This window comes from Crotalus tigris, unplaced genomic scaffold (genome assembly GCF_016545835.1).
Source record: "Crotalus tigris isolate CLP2741 ecotype Arizona unplaced genomic scaffold, ASM1654583v1 scf7180000018308.1980950, whole genome shotgun sequence".
NCBI classification, from domain to species: domain Eukaryota; kingdom Metazoa; phylum Chordata; class Lepidosauria; order Squamata; family Viperidae; genus Crotalus; species Crotalus tigris.
Window position 1 is genome coordinate 1,061,497 of NW_024096936.1, and position 16,716 is coordinate 1,078,212.

The 16,716-nt window shown below is 35.2% G+C and overlaps 1 protein-coding gene across 5 annotated transcripts in view; it reads right to left on the reverse strand.

Annotated features, from left to right (window-relative positions):
* DENND5A (DENN domain containing 5A) overlaps positions 1–16,716 on the reverse strand; it is a 70,754-nt gene that overhangs the window by 18,839 nt on the left and 35,199 nt on the right. For 3 of the 5 annotated variants that reach the window (XM_039350241.1, XM_039350240.1, XM_039350239.1), the window contains 5 exons: positions 12,743–12,874; positions 11,587–11,739; positions 5,633–5,717; positions 3,089–3,173; positions 1,187–1,315 (listed from right to left, as the gene is read on the reverse strand). In XM_039350241.1, the coding sequence (XP_039206175.1) occupies positions 1,187–1,315; positions 3,089–3,173; positions 5,633–5,717; positions 11,587–11,739; positions 12,743–12,874 (584 nt within the window). Of the gene's footprint in view, positions 1–1,186; positions 1,316–3,088; positions 3,174–5,632; positions 5,718–10,841; positions 10,947–11,586; positions 11,740–12,742; positions 12,875–16,716 lie in introns of all 5 variants that reach the window. The other 2 variants (XM_039350238.1, XM_039350237.1) reach the window with 1 other exon arrangement.

Here is a 16,716-nt window from a genome sequence, read left to right on the forward strand (position 1 = left end):
GAAAAGAAGAACACCTACTTGAAGTGAATTGGTCATATATAGAAAATGAACATCAAGCTGCAAAACAAATAAACGAAGGAAGGGAGAATGGACCAAAGAATGAGAAGATCAAGAAAGCCAGGTTGGATAGAATTAATGAGATTCTCATGAAGAGAGGTGAGAAATTTAAAGAAGAGAAGACAAAGTATGAAACAATGTAGGGATATGGTGGAAGAAAAGATGAATTGCAAAGTTAAATGATATAGTTAGTGAATGGACTGGTTTAAGCCAGAGGTTCCCAACCCCCAGTCTGTGGACCGGCATCGGTCCGCAGGATGCCAGCAAGCAGGCCACACAAACAAGAAAAGCTCCATCCTCAGGATGCAGGCAGTATTCAAAACCATACCCCATCTGGTCTGTGGAAAAACCTTTCTCCATGGAACCGGTCCCTGGTGCCCCAAAACTTGGGGACCTCTGGTTTAAGCTATATTTAGCTTTATTTCTTTTTCTAACTCATGTCAGTTCATAGTAGCATAGAATTCTGGGATTAAATTTTTGAGCTCATATCATAATTTGAAAATTATCTTCTTTCACAAATAACTAGGAAATTCATGCCGTATATATTAAGTGATGGTGATGATGATGGTGTTGTTGTAAAAGACCCTGGAGGTCATCTAGTCCAACCCCCTGCTCAGGCAGGAAACCCTATACCATTTCAGACAAATGGCTGTCCAGTCTCTTCTTAAAAACTTCCAGTGTTGGAGCATTCACAGTTTCTGGAGGCAGGTTGTTCCACTGATTAATTGTTCTGTCAGGAAATTTCTCCTTAGTTCTAGGTTGCTTCTCTCTTTGGTTAGTTTCCATCTGTTGCTTCTTGTCTTCCTTCAGGTGCTTTGGAGAATAGCTTGACTCCCTCTTCTTTCTGGCAGCCCCTGAGATATTGGAACACTGCTATCATGTCCCCCCTCGTCCTTCTCTTCATTAGACTAGACATACCCAATTCCAGCAACCGTTCCTTATATGTTTTAGCCTCTAGTCCCCTGATCATCTTTGCTGCTCTTCTCTGTACTCTTTCTAGAGTCTAAACATCTTTTTACATCATAATTTTTTTTTACATATTGGTTATATTATGAGATATGATAAGTGATTTTAAACGAAAACATGAATCGATTTATGTCCATTTAAGCAAATGATTGTTTCAACATACTTTGTGAGTTCATAATCAGAAAGAAGATGTTTCAAATGTCTGGAAAGTAATTTCTTTTCCATAGAGAGTCGAACCCAAGCTCTAGCTTTACCAACATCTGTTTTGATCTCACTTATATTCTGGATATGCCTGAAAAGCAAAGCAAAATAAATTATACTGTTATTATTGCCAAGGCTTTTACTGAGGAAGAGAAATAGATTCATTAATAATATAGTATCATCAAAGAAAATGTATTTTCTCTTCTAGCATAATGATGAAATATGAAACGTATAGGCATAAAAGGAATACAAAAGATGCATACAACAACAAATGCATGCTAAGAAAAATATATACAGCTCAGGAAAAAAAGAATTTTTTTTGCACTTAAGTGACATGTAAATTTCCCAAATTCACCTGTAGACACGCATTTTCTGGAAGAAGCTTATCTAACTTCCAAACCCCTGAACTTCACAGTCTAATTATATTAAAAGATGGATTTTGATTATTTTTGTAGAATATTCTGTGAGTTAGAATTTTGAATGCTACATGATAAGACAAGTTTTTAATATTGAAAATAAAGTATGTTCTAGAACTGTATACATATTATGTAATTTAGAAATTTTGTAGCTTCTCCCTGGAAGTTCACACTGACATGATTAGAAAGCCTGGAAGTTAGAGGAAAAAAAAGAGTGTTCCTTCTTTAGATTAAAGTTTAGAACTGGGATGTAATCCTGATCCAGTAAAAACATGTCCTTGTGTATTCCTGTACTCCAACATGGCCTGAGAGCAGATGCTGCTCACAAGCGGTCTTGCTTGATTAGCCCAGCTTTGGATTATGTGTTAGTAGATCTTTGAATTCATCTGCCCCACCAAACTCAGCAAATAAAGCCATAGTATGTGTTGTTTAATCTGGTAATTATTTTTTTCTTGGGTCTCTTAAAGGTATACAAAATCAAAATCTACATTTCATTGTCACACTGAGGTTGACTACTTCATATATTGTTAATGGGAGCGAGCAGATGAATGCCAATGGTTCCATTTTTGAGTCTTAGACTGATATGTTAACAAAAGCTTAAAATGTTTAATAATATATCTTCTTAAACTATACCAGTGGTTCTCAACCTTTTTAATGCCGCGACCCCCAACCAGTCGTAAGTCGAGGACTACTCAACCGGTCGTAAGTCAAGGACTACTCAACTGGTGCAATACCGTTTGCAGAATGGGACCTTTGGAGGGCTCAGCAGGGCAGAGACAGCCTGGACAATTCCTATTGGCTTTTGAAAGCCAATAGAATTAGACTCTATTCAAGAGAGTCTATTCTATTGGCTTTCAAAAGCCAATAGAATAAAAGGGAGTAGCACAGCTAAGGACAAGGGGAAAAAATGGCGGACTGTGTTGTTTGGCGACCCCCGTGAAATGGTCGTTTGACCCCAAATGGGGTCCCGACCCACAGGTTGAGAACCACTGAACTATACTGAAATTTTAAATATTCCTTACAGTATATGACATTAGAAATAAACTGTATTTTGATATTGTCTTTGAAAGTTTGTATTTTTCAACAACGATTCACCAAATATTTTATTTAAAGCAGTTATTGTTTCCTATTGAAAGCTAACAACATTTTGAGGCAGTGATATCAAATAAGAGCAGGAATTTTAAAAAAAATTGTGGCAATAGCATTTTTCAAAATTAGCTGAAGTTTAGATTTCAATCTTTACCTCACTTACTAAATATTATATTTCACTGATTATACCTGATACATTCTTTTCAATAAACTGGCTTAAGATTCTGGTTTTTGCCTAAATACAAAATGATATCAATCAAAATAATAATGAAATAAATTAAAGGAAATATTTTAAATTTAGTTGTCCTAAAAATATGATTAAAATTTTTATCTGATCTTTAGGATTGCAAAAATCCAACCTCATGTCCTGGATGAGGGATACTCTTAAAGGAGACATTCCTGGATTGGCATCTGACTTCCTTCTTTCAGCATCTAGAAGAATTCCTAAAATACAGATTACATTTGATTAAATATTTAAAAAATGCAAATGCTTTGATTCTGAGCAACATTTGAAGTCATTCTACTATATAGGCTTCTATACGAGCTCATCTGTAGTCTTCATTATCTCATCAGTTGATGATCATGTTTTACATTAGTTATGATGCTCATATTAAGGTATAACTTTTCTAAAAGACCTATAACTTAAACAACAGAGATTTGTGCTTCCTTATTTGACATATTCTCTGAAAAATCTACTCCACCTTGAGTTTCTTCTACTGAGAGCTAGTAGATGCAAGAAAACATGGCAAAAAAATATTGAGAGTGGGAGCTAATTTTTTCATCTAAAAAAGAAATCTTCAAAACTATTCTTTGAAAATGAATGCTGTACGGACTTTGCTTTTAGAATAATTAAATTAAGTTTCCAAAATGCAATTGGATCTGCACAGATCAACAGTTTGGGGGAATGGGGGCAAAAGTCACAATACAAATGATGAGGCTAGCTGAAATTGTTTGCAGGCTTTGAAGAACAGTTACAATGCATACTGTGGCATGATTTCAAATGGGTACAATGAGCTAATCAAATCTGATTAACCAAAGACACTACAATTCAAACACATCAACTTTTATGCATTTTGAACTAGATACTCTTATTCATAATCCCAGAATAGAGTGAAGCGCAGGACCTATACTTTTCTTGGCTCAAAATAGGTATATTTTATACATAAGAACCTAGCTCTTGGGTTATACCAAGTGCTAATAAGATATGGTATTAAACATTTTTTCACTAGTTACCATTATATTCTTTTGAACAAATTAAACAAGCAATAGTTTAAGGCAGTGATCGCGAACCTTTTAGACCGAGTGCCCAAACTGAAACCCAAAACCCACTTATTTATCGCCAGGTGCCAGGTGGGCATGGCCCACTGGATGGGCATGGCCATAGTGTTCATGGCAGAATGGGTGGGTGTGGCCAAGGTGGGCATGGTCACCTCGATGTTGCTCATGGGCAGGGACTCCTGTGGGGGCCAGACAGGGTTGGGGGAGATCCAGGGGGTCTCTGGTGGGTGGGACAGTGGGCAGGAGACTCGTCCTACGGGGTGAGGGGAGGTGAGGCAGGGTGGGGTGCCATTGTCACAGGGCAAGGTGATGCAGGGGCCAGGGCGGCTGCTTCCTGACACCATCGCCCCCCAAACACAGAGGCCAGCAAGCACATGGGGGCCGACGGTGTCTGTCAGCAGCCACAGCCTGCCAGCCCCTTGACCAGCGCACTTTAGGGCTCCGCAGCCCGCGACCAGCAGTTCAGAGAAGCCGCCTCTGAACTCGACGGCCAGCCAACAGCTGAGGAGGCGATGCAGTGGTTCGTGCCCGGGAAAAGGAGAGCATGCGAGGCCAAGAGGGATGGGATGGGGGGAGGGAAACCAGCCGTGCTGGGATGCATCTGGCCATGTGGGATCTCAGTGAGTTAGCAGGCGGCTGCTTGAAGAGGGACGGTTGCCATCTCTGGGGCATAGCACACATGCCCACAGAGAGAGCTCTGAGTGCTGCCTCTGGCACGCGTGCTATAGGTTCTCCACCACTGGTTTAAGGGAACTGGAGGGGCAGTATCTGCCCTTTGACTCAAAACACTTCTTTAGTAAACCTAATTAGATTTCTAAATGGAGAGCCATTTTTCTTTCATTCATGTAAGGAAATGACTGATATTTTCCATGAGGATTCAGCACTTCCTGCAATATATTCAATTTATAATTAATAGAATATATTTGTATTAATAAATTGTAAAGAAGATACTACTAAAAATTCAGTTTGAAATCAGTTAATTCTGTCTTAGAACAAACTTCTATCTCAATCCAGTTTGTTGACTAAGGTTTAAAACTCTATGTTCCACAACTTGTCCAATAATTGAACTCATCCCAATAAATTTAACTTTTAAAGTCCTAAAATGAACTTATGACAGGTACAATGCAGTGGAAACATAGACCAAAACATATTACTTCAAACATAATGATGGTGCCTTTCTCAGAAAGGATTATTTATTTTAAAATAATAATTCTAGGTGATACCCAATAGAATATTTATATTCCAGAACAACACTTCTCAAAATATTGTTCAGAGACCCTTACAGGATTCACAAAGTAAACAAATATTTTAAAGATGTTTTAATTTCTAATACAGTAAATATGAGTAGATATAACCCACACAATCAAAGCTCTTTGGGGTTCTCTCTAATTTTTAAGAATGTAAAGAAATCTTGAGACTAAAATGTTTTAGAACCATGGTTCTAGAATAATTAATATTCCCCTGAGAATAGAATTTACATCAGATTTAAGCTTTCAATAAATAAATATATAATCATAACTTCTATGTGCCTCTGTTTTTTATTAGAATTTAGAAATATAATTTGTTTTTGTGATTTTTTTTCTTGTACAAAATAGCAACATAATTTATATGGAAGACAACTGCACCTGAGGTACTAAAACTTCCAGATGTAGGTTTTCGCTGTCTGTTTTCTTGGTAATGTAACAAGTGTGACCACAAAGCAGATTTCCCCTTAGATTCAAAAGAAAGATTAGTTGTCAAATGCAAAATAAAATACTAATACAGAGCATGATGGATTATATATCTTGTGCTTTGTTATTAAAAAAAAAATCACATAAAAAGTAGCCACTCTATTCAACCAAGCTAATAAAGTTCAGTTATAGAGAAAAAATATTTTCTGAGTCAGGTGTGCATATTTTAGAATAAACTTCAAAAGATTTTCAGACTATTATGAAAATTCCCATGCTCATATTCAAGATCAATTTGGGTAATTCTATAGACAGATGCAAAAACCCCAATTCCCTTGAGAAGTCTGTAATGCTGGGAAAGGTAAAGGAAAGAGAAGAGAATGGCCAGGAAGATGGGTTGACTTAGTTGCATGATGCGTGTATGTTTGAGAGACTTGAAGGGCCAAGATGAGGACAGATCATCCTGGAGAAGGTTTATCTTTGTGATCAGAATGGACACCACGTTGATGAAACCTAATCCACTGATTAAGATTGGGGTACTTATTCTGGTATTTTGGGGAGTTGTCTATATTCTCTAACAAAGTGATTAAATTTTTAGTGGTTTATAAATCTATAAACATATGATAATGATAATTGTACCAAGATTATAACCAATGCATATTATAAACCTACAGATACATGAACAAATACACATAATGTATTCTTTACAGAAAATTGTTCATTTTAAAACAAATAATTGCATCAAAATGGATTATCAGCTTTTATTATCTTTTTTCTTTTGGTAAAGGGAAATTAATATAAGAAGCAAAACTAATCAATTTATTACAAAGTGGTTGTCTCAATCACTCATTCTCATTCTCAATCTTTTAAACACTATGTGATGGGGTCATTTTATAATTCATAAATTCACAATTCACACGACAGAGTATTGATTATTATTCTTTGTAACACAAATGCAACAATTCTCTGCATATTATTTCAGGGGATAAAGGCTGCTTATTAGAAATTTGTTACTGATACTATGTCTATCCTAGGACAGGGATATCATTACAATTTTAGTTTACATTATCTTTTTATATAACCGCAATTACATTTTATTTCTCTCAAATTTTTATTTTGGTCCAAAGTCCTAATATAATATGCCTCAGGTTGTTCAGAGACCTGAGCTAATCTCAAAGCCTTTTCTAGATTTTTGGGTTTCTTGTAACATAATACAGAAGACACACAGTTATATAGTTTTATAAAAGGTAATCCCACAGTTATATGTTAGAATTCCACAGAAGGTTTTATCAAGCAGGAATAGAAACTTGGAAATGGGCATCCTAATCACTATAGATACCTAAAATATAAGGTAATGGGACACAAAATAATTACATAAGAAATGTGTGGAAAAAAAACTTGATTTACAAATGGATGAATTATTCTTCTGCCTTTTTCTGCCATTATACCAAAAACTTCAAGCACCTAATAGTAATAAGGAAGCAAGAATTTTCTAGACAGTTTCTAATAACAAAGGAGAAAAGGCAGAGCATCCATTCACAGAAAGAAGTTTTATATCAATCCAAAGCATCTGCCCAATCTTTATGGAAGCAGGAGATGAACATCCATAAGGCAAATGTCTCAGGTCTCAGTGGCCAAATATTTCCTTCTTTGTTTATATAGAAGACTGTTGTTCTTCAACAAAATATCAAAATTAAAAATATAGTTAAGAATAAAAAAATCCAAGAACAAAAACAAAAATAGAAGAAAAGAAACTTCAGAAATCTTATTATACATCCACAAATGAAAATACTTGTATTTTTTTCTTTTTATTTTATTCTTGGTTTGTTTTTCAGCTCTGTACTTTTTTGTCTTGATGCTTTTTTGTTCAACACACATATGACAAGGAGAAACTTTTAAATCGCTCACATTTAGTATTTGTATCAGAATATTTTTGTAGCCATATTTATTTTATCTTGTTAGAAAAATGGCGTTAATATAGCTTAAAAATAGTGGACAATTTGAACATATATTTATCCTTTATTGCATAGTTTTCTAAAACTCCTTCTTGTATTTATTTTTCAGCCCCTGCAATTTCCCACATTTTTAAAAACATGAATGCCACAAAAGGTTTATTTTAGTTCCCAGTCTTGTAATATAACTGAACTAGCCATTCAGAATAGGAACTGAATCACATTCTTACATTGTTGGATAGTCATGCTTTCTTGCTACATTTCAAAGTGGGATTTCCTAACTGGGCACAAACTTATCTATGAAGTTTCTCTGCTAGAATTTGGGTATAATCTCTGTTCCTAATGGTTATGTACAGAGTTGCCAGAATGCTTCCTCCCCTCTTGCTCACTGATTTCTATCACACTGTGGTAGACCGCATCTAAGGAGAGAAACATGACTATGTAAAACTTGATCTTCTCTGTCCTTTTGAGGTAGGTAACAAAACAATGGCTCACTGATTCTTATTCACCTGTACACCCAACTATATGTTGAGAGCTGATCAGAGAGGGCCAATAAAGTACAGGACTTTTCTTTCTTTCTTTCTTTCTTTCTTTCTTTCTTTCTTTCTTTCTTTCTTTCTTTCTTTCTCTCTCTCTCTCTCTCTCTCTCTCACACACACACACACACACACACACACACACACACACACACACACACAGAGAGAGAGAGAGAGAGAGAGAGAGGTGAAACATAGGGCCTTTAAAAAAACACAGGTTTACAAGTGAACTAGTGAAATGATGATCTTTCTTTATTTAAGTAGGTGAATTGACAAGAGTTCTGCCAGTTTCCTGTTTTCATCTAAATGGCAGGCAAATTGCTATTGTTGGCTTTTGACCTTTCTGCTTAAGTACAGAAGAGAGTCAAGAGGGAGGGCTTATAAAAAAGATTTCTTAGTGGAAAATTACATGCCTTCAAATACCCATAAAAGTGGAAATGCTATCTGTCTCTTAGAAACAGGGGAATTGGGAGCGGAGACAACTGTTGGTCAGACATGAGACCTGGTATCCAGATAGCAATCTCTTACATCAGCATTTCCTTACTTATTTGCTTATTTACTTTAAGCAAGTAGCCTAAAAATGCTATGCAGAAAAATGCATTGACTCCCACTCTTCAAAACAGAGTTGGAAAATATTCCCATGATTTCTCTTCTGATACCAAATCCAAAGAACATGGTCTGCTCTTTTTGGAATCTAACTAATCTGAATAAGTTAGCAATGAATTGCCATCATAGCTCAACACTTGTAGAAAAATATTTGAGTGGGTTTAAGCTAGAAGCTCAGTCAGGAAGGTATAGCCCCCAACTCAAATATTTTTCTACAAGTGCTGAGCTATGATGGATTTAAGCTAGAAGCTCAGTCAGGAAGGCATAGCCCCCAACTCTTAATCTAAGAGAGGGTTTTTTTCCTTGAAATCACCCCCAGGGAAGAAAAGGGAGGTGGAAGAACCTAAAGTAACCCATGAGAATTTACAATATTAGAGAAAAATCCTAACCACGCTTCTGCAACATTGAAAAAAAAATGGAAGTGAGGGATTAACTGTGCCTAGAAGCAGAGTCCTTAATAAAGCACCTCCTGCAGAAAAATATGCTTCTCTTCTAGAAAATTCCAACAAAGGATTCTGTGCAGATGCATTATTCATACAGAGTGACTACAAAGGACATAATTTTTTAAAACCCTCAGGTACCAATTCTTATAGTTATAAAACTTCTGGGGACCAACCAAGGCTGAAACAATTCAAGGAGAGAAGGTTCCCTAAAAGAGTGGATAATCTGAGTTTAGGTGATAATAAGAATCATGTTCAGCTTCTTTGTGTCAACTGAGAAAGAGGAATAGGTAGAGTGAATATGGATATCAACAGATTTTTTCCCCCTGGGAGTTGGATACACATCTAGCATTATACTGCATTGTTTTAATTTGTGACATAATGTCAATATATGTTTGTTTTCATTAAATGTGCTTTGTTGCTTAATGTCATGTTCCATGACAGTTCGATAGTACAGTGATCTTAAGAATCTTTTGAAATCTATTGAATCTATTTGGCAGCACCATCTGTATCATAAGTTTAGTTATATGTATTTATCTTTAAAGTCGGACTATCAGAAGCTGGCAGAATCACAGATGCATTTATGTAGCTTACACTTGTCTAATGCAGGTCAAGTTATGCAAAAGCCTTTGGTTCAGGTTTGGAGCCACTTCATTATACATATAGATATATCAGGAATATTTAGCTAATTGCAATTTCATATTTCATACAAATTTCAAAACAATAGCTATCAGGTTAGAATTAGTAAGGATCTTATTGAAACTTCCAAGCCATATTTATTCTGTAATGCATAACAATATTTACAGATTCAAACAAAACTAGACATCACTGCTGGAGATTCTTTAATTTAATCACTGCTAATCCAGGCTCATGCATATTTTGACTTAATTAAATATGAAATGTTAGTATACTTCTATTTGAGGGACACTACAACCCAGATTTCACAATCTTGCCTTAAAATCCAAGATTGGACAAGTTTTTAATTCTAATTTAAATATTGGTCTATAATTACAACTGCTATTATACTACTGCAAGTAATAAAAATACATTTATATTATAAGGGAAATATAGGTATCCCTGTGAACAATGCATCTCCATGTAACACCTATACAATGAACAAAGGGTATGCTGATTCCCAGTGCTGGAACGGGGGTCATGAAAAGAGCACAAAAAACTGTGTGAGCTGAAAACAAATGAATACATTATACAGAATTATGATTATGATCACATTTCTCAAAACCAAGGGAGAAGAGTGATATCTATGTATATGAGAAATGATAACAAAGAAAATGATTCCAGAACTGACAAATTATCAAACATCTCAAAATTATACTGAATTAATGAATAAAAATTACAAATGAAAAAGAAAATTGATAATTAGGTAACAAACAGGGAATAGGCAAAAGTAGTTATATGGTATGCGGGTGTTAAAAGAAGCTATCCTCATACATATTTATAAAAGGCATAGCTTTCTGGAAAAAACAATTTAGAACTAGGTTAATATGCTATAAACCAAAGTTTTGCAAAGAAGATTGGATCTGTTGCACCTCTTCCATCAGATTTCTGAATACTCTACCACAACAGACCGTTCAGCACTGTTTGCCAACATTGTTAATCAGTCCAAAGAATTAACCTTATGTACGGTTGGCCGCTTGCTGGTCTGAAAAGCCCAAATCTGAGTTGTAGCAGAGTATACTGATGCTCTATCTTCTAGGATGAAAGTAGTACAGCTTCTATCCTATGCAGCATATAAACGGAAGGGAAAAGTCAGATAGCATATGCTTCACACACAGAAATTGTTACAGTTTAGAAATGGATTCAAACAAAGGGAGCCCTACTTGAATGACCAGATTTAAAAAAAAAAAAAAGTTCTATATTTCAAATATATTGCTCTCACTTTGCATTCATGCATAATCAATAAGGTGTTTACAGAGAAAATCTGTCAGTTTCTCTCTCCAAAAGATATTAGCTATTCCCGAAACGAGTTCATTTTATCATCTTCTAGTTAAAGCTCACAATAAAGATGCCAGAAAAACAACTAGGAATGATAGAATTGGATCCAGAATTACTACAAGTACAGTGCTGGTCAAAGAAAGGGCTCATTTTTATCAGTTCAGTCTTTCCTCTGTGCATTGTGAATGCTCTGAAAATCTGCACTGAATATTTGGGGAACTCACTGAGAGAGCAAGAGTAAGTGAGTGATATTGGAAAGTGGAAGAGTAATGGAAAAGGTATTGACTTACTATGTCTTTTTTGTTCATGGCAGCCTCTTCTGAATCCAACTCTATATTAATAGTTAGTGTTCATTTACATTAATATCCCAAAGCCTATTAAAAAGTGTAATCAGCATTAAATATCCCTAGGAGTACATTTCTTACCTGCTTCACCTGAAGTCCGTGGCTCCATATTCTTTCCAAAAGATCACAGAGACTGGCTATCAATGTGTTTTCCTCCACCCCTGTAATGTTCACCTCACCATGACCAAGTTCTACTGCTTCTCGGCCCATTTTCTCCACGAGCATCCTTTTTGTCTTTCAAAATAGAAAGCATATGAAAACACTAGGATTACTTTTTGAAAAAGTCAGAATCCTCTATTACCTCAAATAAGCAAAATAATGGGTAATACAATTAGTTGTTGAACTATTTACAGTATGCAATATACTATATTTCATAGATATAAAATAACCAACAGGGTTTTTTTTTTCCATTTTGACACTCTGCCAGTACTGATCACTTATCTGCTGTACATTTATTTGCCAAAAGAAAAATTAAAAGATTCAATTGATTCAGTATTTTTTCTACTATGATTTATCATTTTTATCTGCTTTCATTTAGTATGTGTGCAAATCCACAGCACTTGTTCTACATTATTTGAAAAGCAAGAAAACTGTTAGATATAACAAATAGGGAGCTGAATCTCAAACAAGGATGAAGTGTATGTTCTTCCTGTTGTATTTCAATATCTGTTAAAAGTCATTCTTGAACACTGGGAAACCCCCAGAATATCATGATTAGATGACCTTTTTCTAAGCAGGGGTGTCAAACTGCCAGCCTGCAGGCCGGATGCGTTATCCCGAAACTGCACCCACTGCAGCTCCGGCAATGGGGAAAAAGTCGCGATATGTCGTGACACGTCACGTGATGTGGTGAGTTTGACTCCCCTGTTCTAAAGTTTATTATTCATATTCATCGAATCACAGTACTGCAAGAAGTAGTTTTAAATAGTATTACACTACTTGTGCATTTGAGTCTAAGAATTTGAAGTCAACATATGGAGAAAACTGTATGTTATTAGAATAATCGCATCATTAGAATAATCCCATTAGCAGAATGTCCTGATCCATAGACCTACTTCCATCCCAATCAAGGGAACATTTTGTATTCACTGAAACTATCAATTCTGCCTCTTTCTGTGCAAATGTTACATCAAAGGATATCAGTATTACCGGTGTGAGAAATAATCTACTATAATGATGCAGCTAATTCAACTCCTTTGAATAGCTAGCACAATATTTGTCAAGAATTATATCATACCTTATTTCGGCATTCCTTCAGCAATCCTTCAACAAATTTCCAATTAGTCTGGGCAATTACTGATGGTGACAGATTAGACAATTTGGGCTGCCGGATAGTACTGCCCAGATTTCGAGCTTCTTGGATGTATTTCTGTAGAAAAAGAAGAACATAAAATATATAAAGATATAATTCTAAATTTAAGAAGAAAGCTATATATCACATAAAACAAGACTATATTTTATGATGGATTGCAAATAGTATTTTTAATTAATGTTCTCACTCAGTTTTAAATAGCTGCAATTATTGTACATTTCACTGCAAAAGTAATACTTGTATATAATGCTTGTGTTTTTGTATTTTTGAAATAGCACAGTAAGGTGTTACTCACCTGTATCTGAGGTTCTTCTAGTGGCCTTCTGTGTAATGTACCAATGAGAGCTGAGCTATTTTTAGAGGAAGGATATTCTACCCCTATGTGTATGATAATGCTAAGAAGGTACCTCATGCCTTCCATTAGCTGATGTAGAACCTCAAGCGAATAATTGCCTGTGAAAGGATAGAGGGTGGGTTGTGTGAATGCACAGATATTGTGTCAACAAAGTACAGTTGCAGTAAGCAACCTGTTCTTCTGTGCAATGATTCTGTGCATCACACAGATGGGTGACTAGCAAGTTATACTTACAGAGGGCAAGTAAGTAAAAAATGGAAACTAAAAGGCAGTCCTCTATTTCCAAAGTCTTCACTAATTCTTACCCTGATTTCCAGCTTGTATTGTTGAAAAATATTGTGATCATGTTGCAGTTCAGTAAATATTTGGTAAGACAAACCTCTAAGCTACAAAGCTGCAAAATAGTAAGACCTAGCTGTTTTTGATGAGGGTAGATTTGCCAGCTAGCATGCCAGATGGTAGTAGCTACCACTCAAAGAACAAGCTATTGAAATGAAACTCTCTGCCCTTGCTTATGGGACAAATCGCAAAGTGCAAGTCAAAAAGTATTGCTGAACTCAAGAGACACTATTATAGGGGAGATCTGTATATGGAGCCAAAGAGGCTGTGCAGCTTGGCCAAGGCTCCCATATAGATGGAGTCAGAGTAGATATGGTAGGTGAGATGGAGTAGAAGTCACTGAGTGAGCCATTAGAAGGAAGGGGAGTCCTGCAATCCGGTACTGGTCCCTATTTCTAGCTCACCTGCTTCATTCCTAGAGCCTTGAGAATAGATTGCTGTCAATTTTGGCCGCAATTAGTTGTTAGTGAATTCCAGGTTCACTTCTAATTTATTTACATTTATCCACAATGTAGTAGGGGATGGACTGACCCAGCATGTATTACTGAAAGATTGTTAGGTGAAAGGTGAAATGTAACCCTCAAAGATCTGTCATCCTAGATTTTAAATACTATAATAGTTGTGATGCCAACTTAGAGTAAGGCAATGAGAGATAGACTTACAGTTATCAGAATTACTACTTTTGTGAGGATAATGTGTAAGATGAACTTGAAGGTACAAGTTGGAAGATTCTACTTGTGTATTGCTTTTCGTACTGCCTCATGGGTTTCCTTTCTTTGATTTCATCTTTGTAATTCTACTACTGTACTGTATATCAGTTTTGCATGAGCTACTGTCAATATGCAGATATTATCCAGTAGTGTATCTCCACCTTGTCACTGATTGTCACAGAAGTGTCACAGAAGTCCTGAATCTGTAAGTGTTGGGATTAATTGGAAAAGGGACAATAGCAATGCATTTTACTTCAAGCTCCATCCATGTAGGGCTTTAAAAGTGACAAGAAGGACTTTAAATTGTACTTCAAAGATAACTAGCAATCAGTGTAATTCCAGTTGCACTAATGTTGCAAGGATGAATTAGCATATCCATCTATAACTACCTAAGCTACTGCATGTTGTACCAACTAAAGCTTCTGTAGTATCTTCAGTAGTAATATGATTAATGTAATCCACAATGTCTTCTTGCAAAATGCGTTGTCAAAGGGAACTGTGTTAAAACACGAGATATCAACTGGGCATACACACAAGCAGAGGTATGGGATATCCTATCACCAACAAGAGCTCAGCCAGAATGTCCTAAATAATATACTGCACAGTACTCATTTGTGAAATACACAGATAACATAATCAAACATTAAATGATGCTTAATTAATGCTATATATAATGTGTTTGGATTAAACAAAGCAAATTTTCAAAGAAGTTTCTATAAATATTGCAATTCCTATGAAACTGTGTTTATGTGCATATATTTTGTCTAATACATAAATACATACAGTATTTTGCTATATGGATAGACACATACAAACCAGACTAAAGCAGTGAAACAGATTTAACAATCTAAAACCAATTTTGCTGGTCCATGTTTTAATATAATAGCAGCTGAAGTTTTCAAAAGAAAATCTAGCTGCTGATGAGATAGAAAAGGTAGCAAAATAACACAAAATTATATAAATCAAAAACCAAATAGTGGATATTAAGTAGAAGCATGTTGGAGCAGCATAACATTTTAAATACTCATATGCAAGGACAGGATAGAGGTGATTTACGATACTTCATGTCTTTGTAGTAAAAAAAAGAATGATGCAATATAATTTACAATTAACAGAAGTTTAAACAGATAAAAGAATGCAATTTTACATCAATGTTAAGCACAGTAAAAAAATTGAAAATCAGAAATGTAAATCAGTTTTATGAGTAATTATACTCCAGAAATTAATATTTTCCTTTAAAACTATTATCAATTACATCATATTGATTTTTTTTCTTTTGCTTTTGCTTAGTACCTTCAGAGTACAATGAAATCATGATTTAATGGACCAGATAGGGGATGGGGTATCTATTATTTTCAGTTGTCTGCTAAATTAGAGTATGTGATCACAGCAATTTATATCATCTGCAAGCATAATGATGTCATTATGCACATTAACCATTTACAATCTAAGACCAATAAAAATTACGCTGTGCCATTTATGTAGTTACATCATTTGTATGATGTTGTCATTTTACAAATTATTTAAATTGACATGATTAAGCAATTGTTACAAATGGTTGTGAAATTTGTTGTAGTGCCTACAAAGTTATCATAGTTTGGTAAATTGAGGTTTCAATATATTTTCACAATAAGTAATAACAGTTTAATGGAAAGTAGCCAGATGAGTGATTTTTGAGAACTAATGTAGGCAATTTTTAGTACAAACATTTAGGTAAAAGAATATTCCATCTCATAATTCAGTTAGGTATCGTCGCAGGTTTAACCAACAGTAACAGTATGGACAAAAGACCTCCATCTTGATTTGTCTCTGATAATAATCTGTAGCTCTCCAAAGAATTTCAGTTATTTCTTTGATATTGACCACCTTATTCATTCTGTTATTCTTTCCTACTTAACCTTACCAAGCATTTTTTTTTCTATTCCATCATCTTGCTGGTAAAAAAATGCCCAAAATGGCATATGGTCACTGATCATTGCTTCAGAGAGCAATCAGAATGAACATAGACCCTGGTTTCTTAGTAACCACCTATAGATTACTAATTTTAGTAATTTACATTGCATAAGTAGAAATAAGGATCATACACTTATTTCTCGTGTTCCTTTTCCTATTCTAAACCACTCTGTTTCTTCAGCCTGCTTTTTCTGTAGCTTCTTGTGTTATAAACCACATTCTGATGTGATTTATACAATCAAAGGCTGGCTGAACACAGCAAAGGAAACCTCTTTACTTTCTCTTGCTCTCTTCCTATCCATCTTATGTTATTTATCCTTTCATGTCTCTTTGCCTTTTCTGAAACCTGTCCATTTGGCATTTCTCATTCAATGTATTACTTAATTTTTCACTGCTTAGGTGAGCAACTAATTACATTAATGAAATGATTAGGTAATTTGTACATTCTCTTGCATCAGCCTTTTTCAGTATAAATGTTTGTGAACTTTCCAGGTCTTTGGACCATAAACTCTTCTGTAGTTCAGTCATCTTAAGCTTTCTTA